Source organism: Capra hircus, chromosome 11, assembly GCF_001704415.2.
Source record: "Capra hircus breed San Clemente chromosome 11, ASM170441v1, whole genome shotgun sequence".
Classification (NCBI taxonomy): Eukaryota; Metazoa; Chordata; class Mammalia; order Artiodactyla; family Bovidae; genus Capra; species Capra hircus.
In genome coordinates, this window is record NC_030818.1 from 87467821 (window position 1) to 87485058 (window position 17238).

A 17238-nucleotide genomic window follows, 5' to 3' on the forward strand; every position below is an offset into this window, starting at 1 on the left:
TATGGCCTCCCTGCCCTTCCAGAGGCCTCCACCAGGACAGCGGAAGATGAGTATCCACACCATCATCATCTGGGTGGCACCCTCCTTTTACCACAACCCCCCTCTCTCTGGAGCCTTCCGAGCCCTGACGTCTTCTGCAACGGCTCCGGCCCACACTCATGTCTCCCTGCTCTCCACTCCCATAGCTCTCATTGTGAGAGCCACACAATCAATACTGTGTGCATTGTTCTCCGGCTGTTGTGTGTTCATTCATCCATTCAACTGTCCTGAATTGTCTGCAGATGAGTCATAATTTGGGAGATGGTTGAAGATGTGCTGCTTTATGCACCCAAACTTAAAAAAAAAAATCTAAACACTGCATACACATACACACAGTGTTTATATTTTTAATATCTATCTATATATATATAGTTGACATGAGCAACAACAGCAAAAAAAAAAAAAACATAATGAGCATTTTTGGTGGTAATTGAGGCTCCTTGCTACTTACCTAGACCTGCCTAAGACATATGGGTTGCGTGCTCTTTCACTAAAAGGCACCAGCCTCTTGGGCTTTCTAATTTGTTTTTAAATTAAACAATCTCAAATTTTTATTATTTTCATAATAAAACAAAATAGGGAGCTCAAAACTGGATCAGTTGGCCCTTACTCTTCTTCTATCTCCTCCCAGCTGAAAATGCATGCAGCTGTTAATAGCCTGCAGTCTCTCAGATCGGCCATTGGGCTCAATGCATTCAAGCCTCAGTACAATATTTGCAGTTTTAGCCTTTTTCCAGAAAATCGGCTTCGTCTGCCCACCACAGCCACTCTGCTCTCTGTCCTAACCCTGCTTTCCCTGGGCATACAGACTCCTTGCCCTTCTTGCACTGGGTCACGTTGTGGGGCTGGTGCTTGCCACAGCTTTTACAGAAAGTCTGGTGGGCTTTAGGAAAGCTCAGCACATTCACGAGCATGCTGTCAGCACGGCGAGCTCACTAGCTTTTCATAGGTCTGTCGTCTCTATCTGTCAACTGATTGCCTTGCACAGACCTTCCACGGAGACCGGCTCCCAGGTCAGGCCACAGGGACAGGCCCAGGCTGGCCCTGGAGCCCCAGCGCTTCCTCTGCTCTGAATCATCTGATGAGAAAGAAGGTCGAGTGGATTTCAGAGGGGCTTTCAGGAGTAATTCTATTGTGAAAGTAATTTTACTTTCTGAACAGTCACTTTGAAACCACTGCGGCTGGGAAGTCAGGTCGCTGAGCAACTGAGAACTGAGAAGCCAGGGAGAACTCCCTGCCGCCCCTCTGAGCTATCCCACCTCCCTGCTCTCCATCAGGCTCTCACCAGGCAAACGCTGTGTCTTTATTCTTTTTGGAATCCCAGCCCCGAGAGTTGTGTCTGACCCAGGATAGAGCCTTCAATATTTTGTTGAATGAACAGATAGGAAGTTGAGCCTGAGTCAGGGGTGGGCAGCTCCTTGGAGAGTTCATTCACTCCGCCATGGGTGAGCATCAGTGTGGAAACTTTAGGACGTTTTCTGATGTTCAGGTCCCTTTGGGGTCAACCTCAAGGTTCTTGGTGTGCTTGTCAAAGCAAATGCAATTCCGTGTTGATGGAATCTCTGAGGGGTATACAGCTCTGCTTCGCATGCTTTCCTCTGCGAATTTACTAACCTGCTAGTGATTTCGCATATGGTTGGAAACAAAGTAAGCACACAGCACCAACAATTGCCGGTATCAGAAATGTCCTCCTTAACGGCCCAAAAGTGTGAAGTGTGAACGTGTTATTCGCTCAGGTGTGTCCCACTCTTTGCAATCATAGCCTGCCAGGTTCCTCTGTCCATGGGATTCTCCAGGCAAGAATACTGGAGTGGGTTGCCATGCCCTCCTCCAGGGGATCTTCCCTACTCTGGGAATGAACCCGTATCTCCTGCCTTGCAGGCAGATTCTTTACCATCTGAGACACCAGGGAAGCCCCAAAACAAACCCTCTATGAATGTCTTCCATTAGTCAGTCACCAGGGTCATGGAAAGCAGATGAAACTCTGCCTGCTGGAAGGTCACAGACTTAAGGGCGCGCAGGGAGAAGAGAGGAGAGACAGACATATAATTAATTAAAGGGGACAGATAAAGGATGAAGAGGTACCCTCTCCCTGCAGAGACAGAGAGGAAAAACAGAGGCTTCCACATGAAAATAAAATCAGCCGCTGACTCACCAGCAGATATATACTTAGCCACCCACGAGCCTCAGATAACTAAACATTGTTCCCAGGCCAGCAAACCCTGGAGTTTTCATCTCCCATGGCAGGTAGTGCAGTCTTGTTTATTGTTGTAGAAGAAGATTGAAATCACCCAGACTTGTTTTTTAATCTGACCTCTGTAGTTTAGCAATTGAGACTGGTAATTTAACCTCCCTGGGCATCAGTTTATTCACCCGCAGTGGAGGGTGGCTCACCTCTGTTGAGAGGGCACTATGGATACAAGATCAAAGAAGAAAACCCTAGCTCTCAGGAAGCTCAGAGGTGAATCTGATGTCACAGACACACACTTAAAGCCAGTTAAAGATATCATATCATTTGTTGAATAAAAGTATTACTCAAGATTCTCCGGAGAAAAATAATAAGATATATAGGTATGCTAAGTCGCTTCAGTCATGTCTGACTCTTCGTAACCCCGTGGACTGTGTAGCCTGCCAGGCTCCTCTGTTCATGGGGTTTCCCAGGCACGGATACTGGAGTGGGTTGCCATTTCCTTCTCCAGAGAATCTTCCTAACCCAGGGATCGAACCTGTGTCTCCTGCATGTCACCACCATATATATGCTTCCCAGATGGCGCTAGTGGTAAAGAACCCACCTGTCAATACAGGAGAACTAAGGTATGCAGGTTTGATCCTTGGGTCAGGAAGATCCCCTGGAAGGCGGCATGGGAACCCACTCTAGTATTCTTGCCTGGAGAATCCTGTATACAGAGCAGCCTGGCAGGCCACAGTCCATAAATTCTCAAAGAGTCAGACATGACTGAAGTGACTTAGCACACATGCATGCATATATAAGATAATAAGAAGATAGATATATAGAGAGATTTATTACAAGGAATTAGCAAATCCAAAATTTCCAGGATCAGCCTGTAGCGGGGAGATCTAGGAGAAACTATTTCTGTTAGAGTCTGAAGTTTGTGGGAGACCCAGGGAGAGCTGACATTACAGAGCAAGTTCAAAGTCCGTCTGCTGGAAAATTCTCTCTTGCTCGGGAAGATCATTCTTTTTATTCTATTCAGGCCTTCAACTGGTGGACGTGGCCCACCCATATTAGAGGGGGCAATCTGCTTACTCAGAGTCCACCAAGTTAAATGTTCATCTCTCCCTGAAACTCTCACGGAAACATCTGGAATAATGTATGGTCAAATACTGCGCACACTGTGACCCAGCCAAGTTGACACATAAAATTAACCATTGCCCTGAACAAAGTGAAGAATGTAATCTTACACATGTAAAACCACATGCATGTCTCCACATGAAACCAGCAGCTGTGTCTAGAAGGAGGTTCCTAAAATGCCTGCAATGGTCCCCCTGCAGAGACAGCTTCACAGGCTCTTTTTATACTCTTATATGTTGTTTCATTTTTAATATGATGTGTGCTGGTGGTTTAGTCTCTAAGTCCTGTCCAACGCTTGCAACCCCATGGACTGTATGTGGCCTGCCAGGCTCCTCTGTCCATGGGATTTTCCAGGCAAGAATACTGGAGTGGGTTGCCATCTCCTTCTCCAGGGGATCTTCCTGACCCAGGAATTGAACCCAGGTCTCCTGCACTATAGGCAGATTCTTTACCAGCTGAGCTACAAGGGAAGCCTTGACGTGTGCTGTTACATTTTTAATCAATACTGTCATCATTACTCTTATCATTACAAAAGCAATCTTTTTTTTTTCTTAAAGTACCTTATTGACATATACGAAATGCTGGAGAAATGTCAGAATGCTGAAGTCCTTCCCCAAAAGGCTAGTGGACCAAATGTTGGTTCAGAATGCCTGAAATTCTACCAGTAAACTTTTTTCTTTTTTTGGCCATGTTACATGGCTTGTGCCGAGTCCTAACCATTGGACTACCAGGAAATTCCCCTACCAGTGAACTTTTTTTTTTTCAAATGTAAGAGCTTTCTTTTTTTTAAAATGCAAATTGTGGCAGAAGAACTATTGCCAGAAGACTTATCTGTTTTTTAATGATGGAATGATTTGATTAGATTTTTGTCCCTGAGAACACACAGGAGAGCTGGAAAACAATAAATAGCCCATGGGTGTCCAGGAAGTGCCAGAAACGGGACACCCACAAGCACAGACGGATGCCTGCAGACGGCAAGAATGAGCTTTGCCTGCTGCAGGGCTGACGGGAGACTGAGTTCCATCAGCCTGACCCCAGCCCTCAGCCAGGAAATGTGTGGGAAGACCCTGCCCTGACCAAACTGTCCTGGCTCTTAGTGAATCTCATTCACCCCTCCCAGTGGAGTGGGCAGTCAGGCAGTTTTTCAACCACCCTCTCAACAGAAGCAGTGATGGTGATTATACAGAAATCTGCAGTGAAAAGTCCCACTCACATGTTTGTCAGTGAAATACCTGCCACAAGGCTGGAGAGGAATAAGTTCCTCTGGACGACCCACTACTCTGGGCAAATAAACCACTGAAACAATTTATGAGAGTAAACTCAACCAGAAGGACTCATTCATTCAGAAGTGTACACTGAGTGTAGCCATTCTGCAGACCATTAACTCCACTAATTACAACAGCGATTTAAGAGATAAACCTTCGCTAACTTTTTATAAGGCTCCAAGGCTTATAACAGCGCTGGCACTTCCCTTCCTCCCCTGCACTCTACCACCAAGCAGAGGGAAAGAAGGGGAAAAAACCCCAATATTTACTGAACACCTGCTATATGCCTAACGTTACCCGTGGGATAGTTCCACGACCTCTTTGGGGTAAGGATTGCTTCTACAGGTTAGAAAACTGAGGTCCAGAGAGGATCATGGTGTTCAAGGTCAAATGTTAGCGGCTCAGTCGTGTCTCACTCTTTGGAACCCCATGGACTGTAGCCCATGAGGTTTCTCTGTCCATGGGACTTCTCAGGCAAGAATATTGGGGTGGGTTGCCATTTCCTTCTCCAGCAGATCTTCCTGACCCAGGGACTGAACCTGCAACTCCTATGTCTCTTATATTGGCAGGCAGATTCTTCACCACTGAGCCACCTGGGAAGTTCAAGGTCAAACTGCAAATAAATAACAGAGCTGGGATTTAGGATCTTCTGGCTGGGATTTAGGATCTTCTGGCTTCAAGCAGCTTCTCACCAAGCAATTTAGAAAAAATAACAAGAACATCAAAAAGATAAAGTAAGAACTCAATGCTTTCTTAGCTCTCTGTTCCCTAGAGTTCTTCCCAGCACTTTGAATGTGGATGTTTAACACGTTTTATATTAAGCTAGGATGAAACTCCTAGAGAACAGAGACTTAGTGTGGTCTTTCCTAGCGTCCCTACAGCGGTGAGCAAAGGGCTGGCACAGCCATTACAGGGACGGGCTTTGGTCACCAGGCAGTGCACACTGGGTTACATCCATCCAGGCTCTGCCATTGCTAGCTCTTCCACTCTGTGCTCGATCCAAGCATCGCGCCTCAGTTTCCTTATCTGTGAAATGGAGAAGGTGATCATAAGAGTAAAGTCCCCTGTGTACGAATGAGTTCTGTTCTAAGAGTGCATTCGTAAGTCCAATTTGTTCATAAATCCAACAAAGTTAGCCCAATTACCCAACGAACTCAATCGGCTGTATAGTACTGTATTGTAATGGGTTTTAATACTTTTCACGCAAATAATACATACAAATCAAACACAAACAATAAAACATGTTTAATCTTTCAGGACAGTCCCATGAAAAGTACGTTAGTACAGTACAACAGCTGGCATACAAGGGCTGGCATCGCGGGAACAGGCAAGAAGAGTTACTGTCTGGAGGAGGGAGGCAGCAGACTTGAAGGATCGTCAACAGGAGATGGAAGACAAGCTTCGGTGTCACGCCTGACCTTCGTCAAAGGCACATTCACATCTTTGCAAGTTTGAAACTTGAAGGTTTGTAGGCAGGGGACTTACTGTACTACCTACTTCACAGTGGCTTTAAGCAGATTAAATGCGCTAAGTCTTGCAAAAGACTTAAAATGGTGTTTGACACATGTGATCACTCAGTAAGTGTTAGCTCTTTATGTGTCCAGGGGCTTCAAGTCCCCAGAGCTTTAATTTTCTCTGAGTTCTTTCAGGGGCAGAGGACTTTAGATTTAACCTACCCCTCTGGTCCCTGATGAAACATAGTTTTATAGAGTGCCATTGCTTTCAAGCAGTTTTTACCCATGAGTTCAGGTGATTGTAACTATATGAGTTGGTGTTCAATAAATATCTGATTGGATAAAAGCAGAAATTATAGAGACTGAGTTACAGAGAGAAGTAAACCTTGCCCAAGGTCACCTCGGGAGATGGCAGTACAATCCAGGCTTTCTGATAAAGAATTAGTGTTCTTGCCCTTACCCTCCCTCCCTACAAGAGGTTCTATCCCCTAACCATCCTGTTCCAGGGTCTCCATCCCCCACTCACCTCTGCTGGGCTGTCTCTCCTTTCGCCTGAACTGTCTCTAATTCCAGTAAGCTCGAAATGCACTGGTCATACAGAAAGCATTTTATCTGCCCTTGCACATGCAAATTCTTTCCATGGGGATTTCTCGGTGTCCGGCTCCACCCCAGCCCACATGGCCATAAACACTCGTGTGTCTACAGCCTGGCCCCAGGGATTCCAGAAATAACAGCAGGGCCCTCCATTAGAACCCTGGAACATAGTAAGGCATTTCTGCACTAAGACACAAGCCCTTTCCAGCCCAGGCCTCTCCTGTCTGTCAAAGCACAAAGCAAGCTTTACAAGTCAGGATAGGGAGGGGCAGCTGGGAGGGAGTTGAGATTTCTGTAAGGTTCGCACCTTCTCCTGCTATCTGTCAGTGCTCAGATCTTCCATTCTAGAGTCTCCAGATCTGCTTCTAAGACCTCCGCTTAGAATGTGAAATTCTTTCTTGGCTGTGCATTCTTTGCTCTCAATGATCTGTTTTTCCCTGGACGTGCTGGAACTGGAATCACGGCAGTGTGAGCCCAGATGGCACAAAGACCACTTTCCAGACACCCAGGACAGCCACCTTATTTGGAGTCTGGTACTGGGAACATTCCGGAGAGAAGGGAATGGCAGGAGGGGAGCTCCCAGTATAAAGGGAAGGGAAAGGGCTGGTGATGACCCTGAATAGAAGCCATCTGAAGCTATCGCTCTCATTTCAGAGGGGTGTTCACAAGGGAAAGTCAGCAGTCAACATCTAGGGAGAGAAGTTTAGCTTTTCGATTGTCCTCTCAAAAATAATACCAGAAGATAAAAAGCGTGTACATGTAAGACAGCAGTGATGTGAAAAATAAGTATTTAAATGCGTGACCTGGAAAGTCTGGAAAGAAATATAAAAACAGTTGCTTTGGCGGGGGGGAGAGGGAGGATTAAATGTATGTTTTTCTCCCAATTATCCCTAAGGTCATTTCCCACTTGAAAGAAAGTCATAATATCTGGCATTGCCTGGACTTTTTTTGGGGAGGGGGTAATTTTCCAAGGGAATTTCAGGTTTTAGGTGCCGGTCTTAAAATGAAAGTGTAAAACCCAAGCTTATGCCACTTTCTCCAGGAACTAAGTCCTCTTTAATGGGGATGGGATTATTTCTAATTCACGGTCCCCATCGTAATGTCATTAAAGGCTAGGTTCAGTGTCTTGAGCTCCAAACCTTTGTCACGAATAGGAAGGTGGAGGAAAGACAGGAGTTTGGGTAACAAAACAGCCGATGGTGTCACCCTCCCAGGCCCGACCTCACCCGGGCCGACGAGAGCCGCAGCTGCATGGGGAGCCAACAAGATGCAGTGAACTGTCTGCAACGCCGCAGCAGCAAGAGAACCCGGCCGCCGCAGGAGAGGTCGTGCGAGCTTCCCGCTCCCGTGCCGCGCCCACGAGTGCCGGGGGTGGCTGGGAGGATGAGGGGCGTTGGTAACAGCATTGCCATGGTAACAGTGACGTCCTTTTACCCTGGATCTAATTGGAGGAAACCCCGTGGCCGAAGCCGCAGCCTGCCGGCCAACCGAACTTGCCCAAGCCGACCCACCCTCCTAGCCTCCCCTTCCCCCTACCGCCCCGCCCCCTTCTCCTCCGCCCCCGTTTCCGCGCGCTCAGTCTTCATTGGCCAGAGGCGGGGAGGGAGGCGGAACTCTAGGGGACATCTCGGCGCGCCATTGGCGGGGGTGGGCGGCCTCGAGGGGCGGGCCGCGCGGTGGCCCCGCCTGTCGGCTCCGAGGTAGGCTGAGACGGGAGGGTCCTCGGCTAAAGCCAGAAGAGGGATCCAAGTGGTGGGACTCGCGCCGCGGCCGCGGAGACGTGAAGGTGAGCGCTGGGGTCGCCTCGGGGCGCGGGGCCGGGGGAGGAGAAATCCCTCCTCGGGGGTCCGGCCGGGCCTGTGTGTCCGGCTGGAGGCCTTCCCCGGGGTGCGGTGGGGGAGGCGGGAGGGACAGCGGCGGGCCTCGACGCCCGCTCTCCTCAGGGACAGGCTCCGGCGGGAAGGTGCGGGCCAACGGCCGCTTCCATCTTGGGCCCCGGGCGGGCGCGGGAGCGGCCTTTCCTCCTCACCCTTGCCTCAACTCACCTCAGCTTCTACCTCAGGCCGCGCGGCCCGGCTCGGCGGGCGCCCCCCTCACCCCCCAGGCCCTCCGGGGCGCCCCGCAGTGTGGGGAGCGTGGGCGGGGGGAGGGAAATTCAACTGGGCCGCGCGCGGGGACGGACAAAAGGGGCGGCCGGGCGGCGGGGCGCATTGTCTGACGGCGCCGCCCCCGCCCTCCTGCCGCCCCCCCACCCCGGCGCCCGCCCTCAGGCCTCCTCGCCGCGCCCCCCCACCCCCCGCCAGCCCCCCGGGTCCGCGCTCGACCTCGCTGTCCGCTCCCCCGGCCCTCATGGAGAAGACGGAGCTGATTCAGAAGGCCAAACTGGCCGAGCAGGCCGAGCGCTACGACGACATGGCCACCTGCATGAAGGCCGTGACGGAGCAGGGCGCCGAGCTGTCCAACGAGGAGCGCAACCTGCTCTCGGTGGCCTACAAGAACGTGGTCGGGGGCCGCCGGTCCGCCTGGAGGGTCATCTCCAGCATCGAGCAGAAGACCGACACCTCGGACAAGAAGTTGCAGCTGATCAAGGACTACCGGGAGAAAGTGGAGTCCGAGCTGAGGTCCATCTGCACCACGGTCCTGGTGAGTCCCGCGGACCTTCTCCGGGTGCAGGGAGAAGTTGGGGGCACGGGGGACGGTGGCGGCGGCCTCCTCTCTTCCCTTCCAGCTTTGTGTGAGGCCCTCCCTCGGGACTTTAATGGCAACGGAATGGGGGCCGGGGCTTGCCTGATGGTCTGCCGCTGTGTTTGAGGTGGTTAGCTTTGGCCTCTTTGATGTGTCACTTCAGTTCTTGAGATCAAGAAGCTTTTTTTCCTCCCCCACCGCTCCCTCCTCAGTGGTAAGTAGATCTTTCCTAGATAGTGGGTTGGTGCATTTCAGTTTTTAAGATCAAGAAGCTCCCCGCCCCCAGCAGTGGTAAGTAGATCTTTTCCTAGATAGTGGGTTGGTGCATTTCAGTTCTTGAGATCAAGAAGCTTTTTTTTTTTTTATCCCTCCCCGCTGGTAAGTAGATCTTTCCTAGATAGTGGGTTGCTCCACACCAAATAATTTTGAAACGTGCGAGTAGGTTGGTACCAGACTGAAACTCGTTCCTCAGCTTACAGAGGCTATCTGGGAACCCTTCACATGTATTTAATCAATTCATAGGCTCAGGCTTCCGTTGAAGGAAAGTGCGGGACCTTTTGGAGAGCGACAGTGTAAGTCGGTTCTCCTCCCAAACCTAGGAATAATGCAAATTTACTTCGAAAACCTGAATAGATTGTTCGTTTTTCAAGTAGAGTAGCTGTTGAGCTTTTTCCTCCTTAAAAACGGGGAAGGGGGAGAGTTTCTTCAATGTGGAAAAGGCGCAGCTAAAAAAAAGAATGAAGTATCCTGGTTAATTTCAGTGCGGGATAACGTTCCCTTGCTGCTACATAGCTACACTTAAAAATGAGGTGTTGAATTCCAATCTGGCCTGGAGCAAACCGGGAAAGCTGTCCAGGTTTTGAACTGTCCGGTCTTAGCAAGGGTGGCTTTTGGGTGGAGCAGCCTGACTGCTATGATTCACACTTATTACTGAGAGAGAACATTTTAGCTTTGTCATTGTATGGATCTTTTGATTAGTAAGGTAAGGTTTTAAAATTTCAGTACCAGCATTGTAATTTTTGATGTGTTTGTTACACATGTTTTAGGTGGGCTTATGAAAGACACATCTTTTGGATTGGTGATTTTTCAAGAGGGACTAGAGGGGAAAATACCTCTTGCTCTCCCAACCTTTTTTTCCTTGCTCCATCAGATTCGTGGGGCAGGATTTTTTTTCTTTCACCTCCTTTTGCAGTACAAATAATAGGCGATCTGAACAAAATCGGGCTGAAGAAGATAGCTGGTAAAGGGGGAAAGGAAGCAATACTGAGAGTGTACAAAGTGGAGAAAAGCATACTGAGATTTTTTTGCTTTATGAAAGTCATATGTTCATCTCTGTCTTCCACTCCCTGCCTAGTGAAGAGGAGGCATGTAGGATTTTTAAACTGAATTGCTTGTATTTAAAAAAATTTGCCAACTTATAAAAATGATTGTAGACTTCGGTAGCATGTGGTAGCAGTTGTTGGCAACATCCATTGTGTCATCAAGGAAGACTGTAAGAACTCCCTCTGTTAACAAGAAGCTTTTCTGCACAGGTGTTGCTTTGGGGTGCTCTCACAGTATATTTCAGTCTCTTGTTCTGTGCTGTTACTTCTTTGTAGTTTGTTACTTAACCCTGCAGCAATTCAGAATGACCACAGAATATTTCCTGTTCTCTAGCAAGTTAACTGGGAATACTTGCTTTATTTTCTGGCTCCTATAAATTTTAGTTTTTATGATGGCTTAAGTAGAGGCAAGTTTGCTTAGTTGATAAGTGACCTCAAAGAGAGACCAAGAAGATCGTTTCAATAGGCTAGATCCCCTGAAATTAGGACAGGTTTTCTGTTTCTGTTTTTTAAACTAAGTGAAATAGAAGCGTTCAGATGCCAGGGTATAAATAAAACACTTTTGTTAGTAAAATGGCTTAAGAAACCAATTGTGACTTACTGCAGCTTACCAAAAATCCTGAGAAAGCCCATCTTCAAGTTGGCTGTGTTTGAGAGCTTAGCATGTACCAAGGCACTGTGCTAAGCAGCAGGGGAAGAACAAAGCTGAGAACCGGAGATTTTGTCCTCCAGGAATTTATGAAAAGGAGTGCATGTGAAAGTACTCAAATATAAATATGTAATTCCCAGAAGACAGTTCTGAACAAAATGCTCTGTCGTTTGAAGGAAGCAGAAACCTCAGGAAAGGCTTTACAAGTAGTGGCTTTTGGAATGAGCATCGGAAGAGGAGGATGGCAGTGGGGATGTCAATATTTCAGGCAGAACAGGCAGAAGGAATATACAGGATCGGCCTTATTCATGGAAAACGGTTTGTGTGAAGAGCAGGATATGTGTAGAGCTATCGTAGTAGAAAAGCCTGTAAGAGTGTAGAAACTATGCAAGAGAATGTCAGAGGGAATTTTCCTTATTTGATTGACAGTGGAAAGATTTTTGAATGATGTGTAGGTGGCAGCATCTAGAATTCATAGTTTGGGTGCTAATTACCAGTTTGTAATCTGAACTGATAGATAAGAAAGGGTTGGTTAGTGAACAAGTCTGATGATTGGTAAATTAGTGATTTAATAAGGAATCTATCAAAATAATGGGGAAAGAAAAATGAAATCTAAAATTGCTGAATATGAGTGCTAAGATTAGGTTTTCTCTTTGACCCCCTCTGGTAAACAGGAAGAGGAATTTGGTGTGGAGGAAGTAGATGACACTGTTATAGGAGGCTAGTAGTAAAAGAGTAACGTAGAAGATAGGCAGGATTTTGGTCATAAGTAGATATTCTCAGCCTTTTCTTTATCTTTGATAGAGTAAGTTTTGGGTGGAATTATTTGGACTGTTAACTCAAAATGAACATGGTGGACAGCTCTCAACCTTTTTGATAATCACTGTATTGAGAGAGAATATTGAATTGTGGAGGCAGTAAAAAATGTTGAAATGCAAGTAATCTAAAGAGCAAACGAAATAACGGGACCCAAATGGTCGAGGTCAAGTTCTTTGTAGAATCTAAGAGAAGTTAGAGAGGAAGCTGTCACCAAGTTATCTGTCTTTGTCATTTGTGAAACCAGAGAGTTGGGCTAAAATTTCTGTTTCTTCTAATTCTGGTATTCTCGGACTATTAAAGTTATATGCTCCCAGTTATTCCACCTGTGCCCTGACTTCAGACTCTAAAATGAGTAGTTTTTATAGTCCATGTTGAAGAACATGTCGTTAGTTGTTAAAGAAATGTTAAAAACAACTTTGTATAGCACAGGGAACTATATTCAATATTCTGTGACAAACCATAATGGAAAAGGACATGGAAAAAGAATGTATGTGTATATCTATAACTAAGTTGCTTTGCTGTAAGCAGTAATTAACACATTTTAAGTCAACTTTACTTCAGTAAAAAAGTAAAAAAAAAACAACATATACAATCCAAAAAAAGGAAAAGTGTTGAAAAGCTGACGACTTCAGTGAAATACCTTTAGGAAGAGGTGATGAAAAAGTCATTGATGATCCTATTAAATGTTGGAAATGGTAAAGTTTAAGTAAAAATGATTAATAAGTTGTATGACAGCAAGGCAGTGGTTAAAAAATTGAGTAAGGTGTTCAGGAGTTATTAAGAACTTGGGTGTGAGGTAAGGGCAAATTGAAGAAACCAAAGGGGTATACAGAGCCCTTCTGGGACTTGGGAACAAACATCATGTACAAAGTCCATGACCTTGGAGTAAGAATAGGACACCTAAGCAAATGCATTATACAAGGTAACCTCTTGTCTCAAACAACCCCGTGTTATCCTTTTGTTTAAACAATTTCAGGAGTTAAGGTCTGTGTTCTTATTTTTTAAAGTAAGAATCATTTAAGATATATAGAAACTGAAACTTGTCTCTGTTGGTGTGTAAATCCTATTATCTTAATTCCGTAATACATTTGAATTCAGTTGTGTTCTAAATGAATGTCTTATAGAAAATATCTAGTGGTAGTTATTATTTAGCAGTAAGAAACCAGTATGTACTTGATAGTTAGTCTCAACATAAGCTTACTGACATGACTGAAAAATCACGGGCTCTGGAGTCAAGACTGAATATTTTAGGATCACTGCTCTGTAACCTTATAATTTTGCGATTCTAGGCAAGTTTCTTTCAGCCTCTGTTTCTTTATCTATGAATTGGTGAAGATGATGTTTGTCTTTATAGGCTTGTAGTTAAGATAATAGGTAATAGCTGACATCGGGCTTCCCTGGTGGCTCAGACGGTAAAGCGTCTGCCTGCAGTGTGGGAGACCTGGGTTCGATTCCTGGGTTGGGAAGATCCCCTGGAGAAGGAAATGGCAATCTACTCCAGCACTCTTGCCTGGAAAATCCCATGGACGGAGGAGCCTGATAGGCTACAGTCCATGGACTCGCAAAGAGTCAGGCATGACTGAGCGACTTCACTTTTACAGGGCTTTTACTATATGCCAAGCACTGCTTTAAGAACTTGATATACCCACTGTGTTAAGAAAACAGGGACATGAGGAAGTTAAGTAACTTGGTTGATGTCACAAAACTGAGTTTGGAAGAGCAAGGAATCCAGGTGATGTGACTCCAGATGAAATTGTGTGAAACACATTTAGCTCTAAATAACATAGTAACTGACTGAAAGATCAGTGTTTTGAGGAATTTGTACAGTTTGATAAATGTAAGATAGGGAGGGAGGGTAGATCTGTCGTGAACAAAACTCACCTGATCTGTAATTTTGATGCCCTCCTCAATAAAATGCAATAACATTTTAAAACTTTTGCATTTTTTTTTGCTGTTAAAATGTAAGCTCCTTGAAGCTAAGAGTTCTTTCTGAAGAGTGAAATAGAGTGGAATATTGTGTATACGGATATATAAGGCTTGATCAGTGGTTCTCAGTCAGGTGAATTTACCCACCAGGGGACATTTGGCAAGTTGTGGAGAGAGTCTTTTTGGTTGTCTAAGACTGAGGTGGGAGCGAGGAGGTGCTACTAACATACTGTGAATAGAAGCCTAAATGCTGCTGATCATCACTTAATGCATAGGAGAATCAGTCCCCTGCCACAGAATTACCCAACCCAAATGATAGTAATGCCAAGATTGAGGAACTCTGGGTTAGGTCATAAATAAAACAAGCAGTATTAAGTTGTATTGAATTGTATGACACCTGTCCTTTAGGTTCTTACTAGTATATTAGCATCTTGTCAGAACCTTTTGTCTAAGATACCAGTTATTTTTTGTTTCTTTGTCACTCTGTATGCTGTTTAACTCTACAGTTTCACCTTTCTGGCAGTTACTCAGGGGACCTTGTATTTTCAGAGTTCCACCTTAGGGTTACCTCTAAGGCCTTGAGCTTTGCCTTTTTTTTTTTTTTTTTTTTTAAAGGAAAAAAAAAAAAACCAACCTTGGCATAGAGAAAAAGGATCCAACTGAAATTATAGTGAAACCTATTTAGAAAGTGTCCGTTAGAATTGATGAGTGGCAAGTATTTCCCTCTCTTTCATAACTGCCATTAATAGTTTGGCATATGTGGTTCTAGATGTAAACCCTGTAGTGTGTTTATTTGGATGTTGTGTAATTATACTAATGCCCTATTGAACATTTAGATTGTAAACAATTCTTCTGTTACAAACAACACTGAGAAGAACATCCTTGTTGCATGCTTTATGCAAGAGTTTACTTAGTTAAGTTTTTGGAAATGAAATTTCCAGCTTTTTCCCAGATAGCCCTTGGAAAAGATTATGTGTGTTTATACTGTCATCAGCTGTTGTTGAGAATTGCCATTTCCCCTTACCCTCTCCAGTACAGATAGTTGTTTGAGGTTAACAAAAATCTAGTTACTGAAAGGGTTGAAATTTTACCTCCTTGTTCACCTCTTAAGAATGTAATGAGTACTCCCTTTGTTCTCACAAAGAGCTAGTTATCAGACTTTTTTAAAGTTTCATATATGGTTTCACTTGCTATGATAAACCTAGGCCAGTGTATTAAAAAGCAGAGACATCACTTTGCCGACAAATATCCATCTAGTCAAAGCTATGATTTTCCCAGTAGTCATGTATGAATGTGAGAGTTGGTCTATAAAGAATGTTGAGGGCCAAAGAATTCATGCTTTTGAATTGTGGTGCTGGAGAAGACCCTTAAGAGTCTCTTGGACTACAAAGGAGATCAACCCATTAATTGTAAAGAAATCAAACCTGAATATTCATTGTAAGGACTGATGCTAAAACTCCTGTACTTTGGCCACTTAATGCGAAGAGCTGACTGGATAAGACACTGATGCTGAGACAGATTGAGGGCAGGAGGGGGGTGGACAGAGGATGAGATGGTTGGATGGCATCACTGACTCAATGGACATGAGTTTGATCTAACTTAGGGAGATAGTCAAGGACAGGGAAGCCAGTTCATGGGGTCACAAAGAGTGGAACATCACTTAGCGACTGAACAACACCAGTTTCACTTATAAAATGATACCATGTCATGAGATTAGGTAATTCAAGGTGCTTGGCAGTTGGGAAATCTGCTTGATCATATTGATGTTTATTTCTTTATGATATTTATCAATACTAGATTTTGTGTTTAGCACTAGTTCTTTCAGAGTAACAGCAGAAGGTATCTTTGTGCCATTGACTTTCTAGGTATCAAGGAGGAATGGTAGAGAAACATCATTTGAAAGAACACTTAATCCATGGGTAAATCAAATGAAGTTTTCTTGATTATTTCATAGTAAATAATTTGACCAGATTATAAATGTTTGTTTACATTTTGAAGTATTTGAAGACACAATGATGGTATCTACAACTTCAAAATAGTAGGAGGGGGTTAAGGTGAAACAGGTGTGTGTGTGAATTGATATAGTAGCAGCTGGCTTTAATGAGAACTCATCGTGCTGTTCTCTCTTCTTGTATATGTTTGAGATTTTCCATGATTAAAAGGTTTTTTCCCCTAGAAAATTTCTACTCTTAACGTTTTTACACAAGAGAAAAAGCCCTGTACGAGAATGACCATAGTAGCTTTGTTCTAAGATCAGGAAACTGAAAACAGTCCATTATTAGGAAAATGAATTAATTGCGGTATATTCATAGAGTACTGCTCAGCAGTAAAAAGGAATGGACTATTGATACATACTGTAATATAGATGAATTTCAAAAACGTGCTAAGTGAAGAAGTACATAATGTCATTCTAGTTATATGAAATTCTAGAACAAGCACAGATAGTCTCTATGTGAAAAATCAGAAGAGTGGGGACCTGGGGGATAGAGGAACTTTCTATGGTGATTGTAATGGTCTTTGTGCTGATACAGATTTGAGTTACACATGTATATGCATTTGTGGAAACTTGGCAGGTTTGTGCTTAATGTTTGTACATTTTGTAATATGTAAATTTTTACTTCAAAAGAAAATAAACATTGGTTAGTGACAGTCACATACTGATACCTTCAGTTTACACAAAAACAAATAGAATTGTATAGATATATGGTAAAGTAGGGAGAAGGCAATGGCACCCCACTCCAGTACTCCTGCCTGGAAAACCCATGGACAGAGGAGCCTGATAGGCTGCAGTCCATGGGGTCGCTGAGGGTCGGACACGACTGAGTGACTTCACTTTCATGCATTGGAGAAGGAAATGGCAGCCCACTCCAGTGTTCTTGTCTAGAGAATCCCAGGGACGGGGAGCCTGATGGGCTGCCGTCTATGGGGTCACACAGAGTTGGACACGACTGAAGTGACTTAGCAGCATGGTTAAGTAATTTGGTCAAAGGTTAATTGTAAGATATGGGTAATGGGTAAGTAGGTGCTCACTGTTGCCATATGTTAGCGGTATAATATTCTACATGGCTGTGGTTGAATGCCTTTAATACTTAACACTGCAAAAAAAGAAAAAAAAAAAAACCCAAAACAGTGAAGCCCATGTCTTGTTGACCTCGAGATAGGAGAACCTATG

At 44.8% G+C, this 17238-nt stretch overlaps 1 protein-coding gene and 1 pseudogene across 2 annotated transcripts in view; one reads left to right on the top strand and one right to left on the bottom strand.

Moving 5' to 3' along the window:
- On the bottom strand, positions 624-953 carry LOC102188057 (annotated as a pseudogene).
- Positions 8315-17238, top strand: part of YWHAQ (tyrosine 3-monooxygenase/tryptophan 5-monooxygenase activation protein theta) — a 31279-nt gene continuing 22355 nt past the window's right edge. Inside the window, exons 1-2 of one of the 2 annotated variants that reach the window (XM_018055677.1) lie at positions 8315-8451; positions 8936-9308. In XM_018055677.1, coding sequence (XP_017911166.1) covers positions 9015-9308 — 294 coding nt within the window. In that variant the 5' untranslated portion in view covers positions 8315-8451; positions 8936-9014. The remainder of the gene's footprint in view (positions 8452-8935; positions 9309-17238) is intronic. The other variant, XM_018055678.1, reaches the window with a different exon arrangement.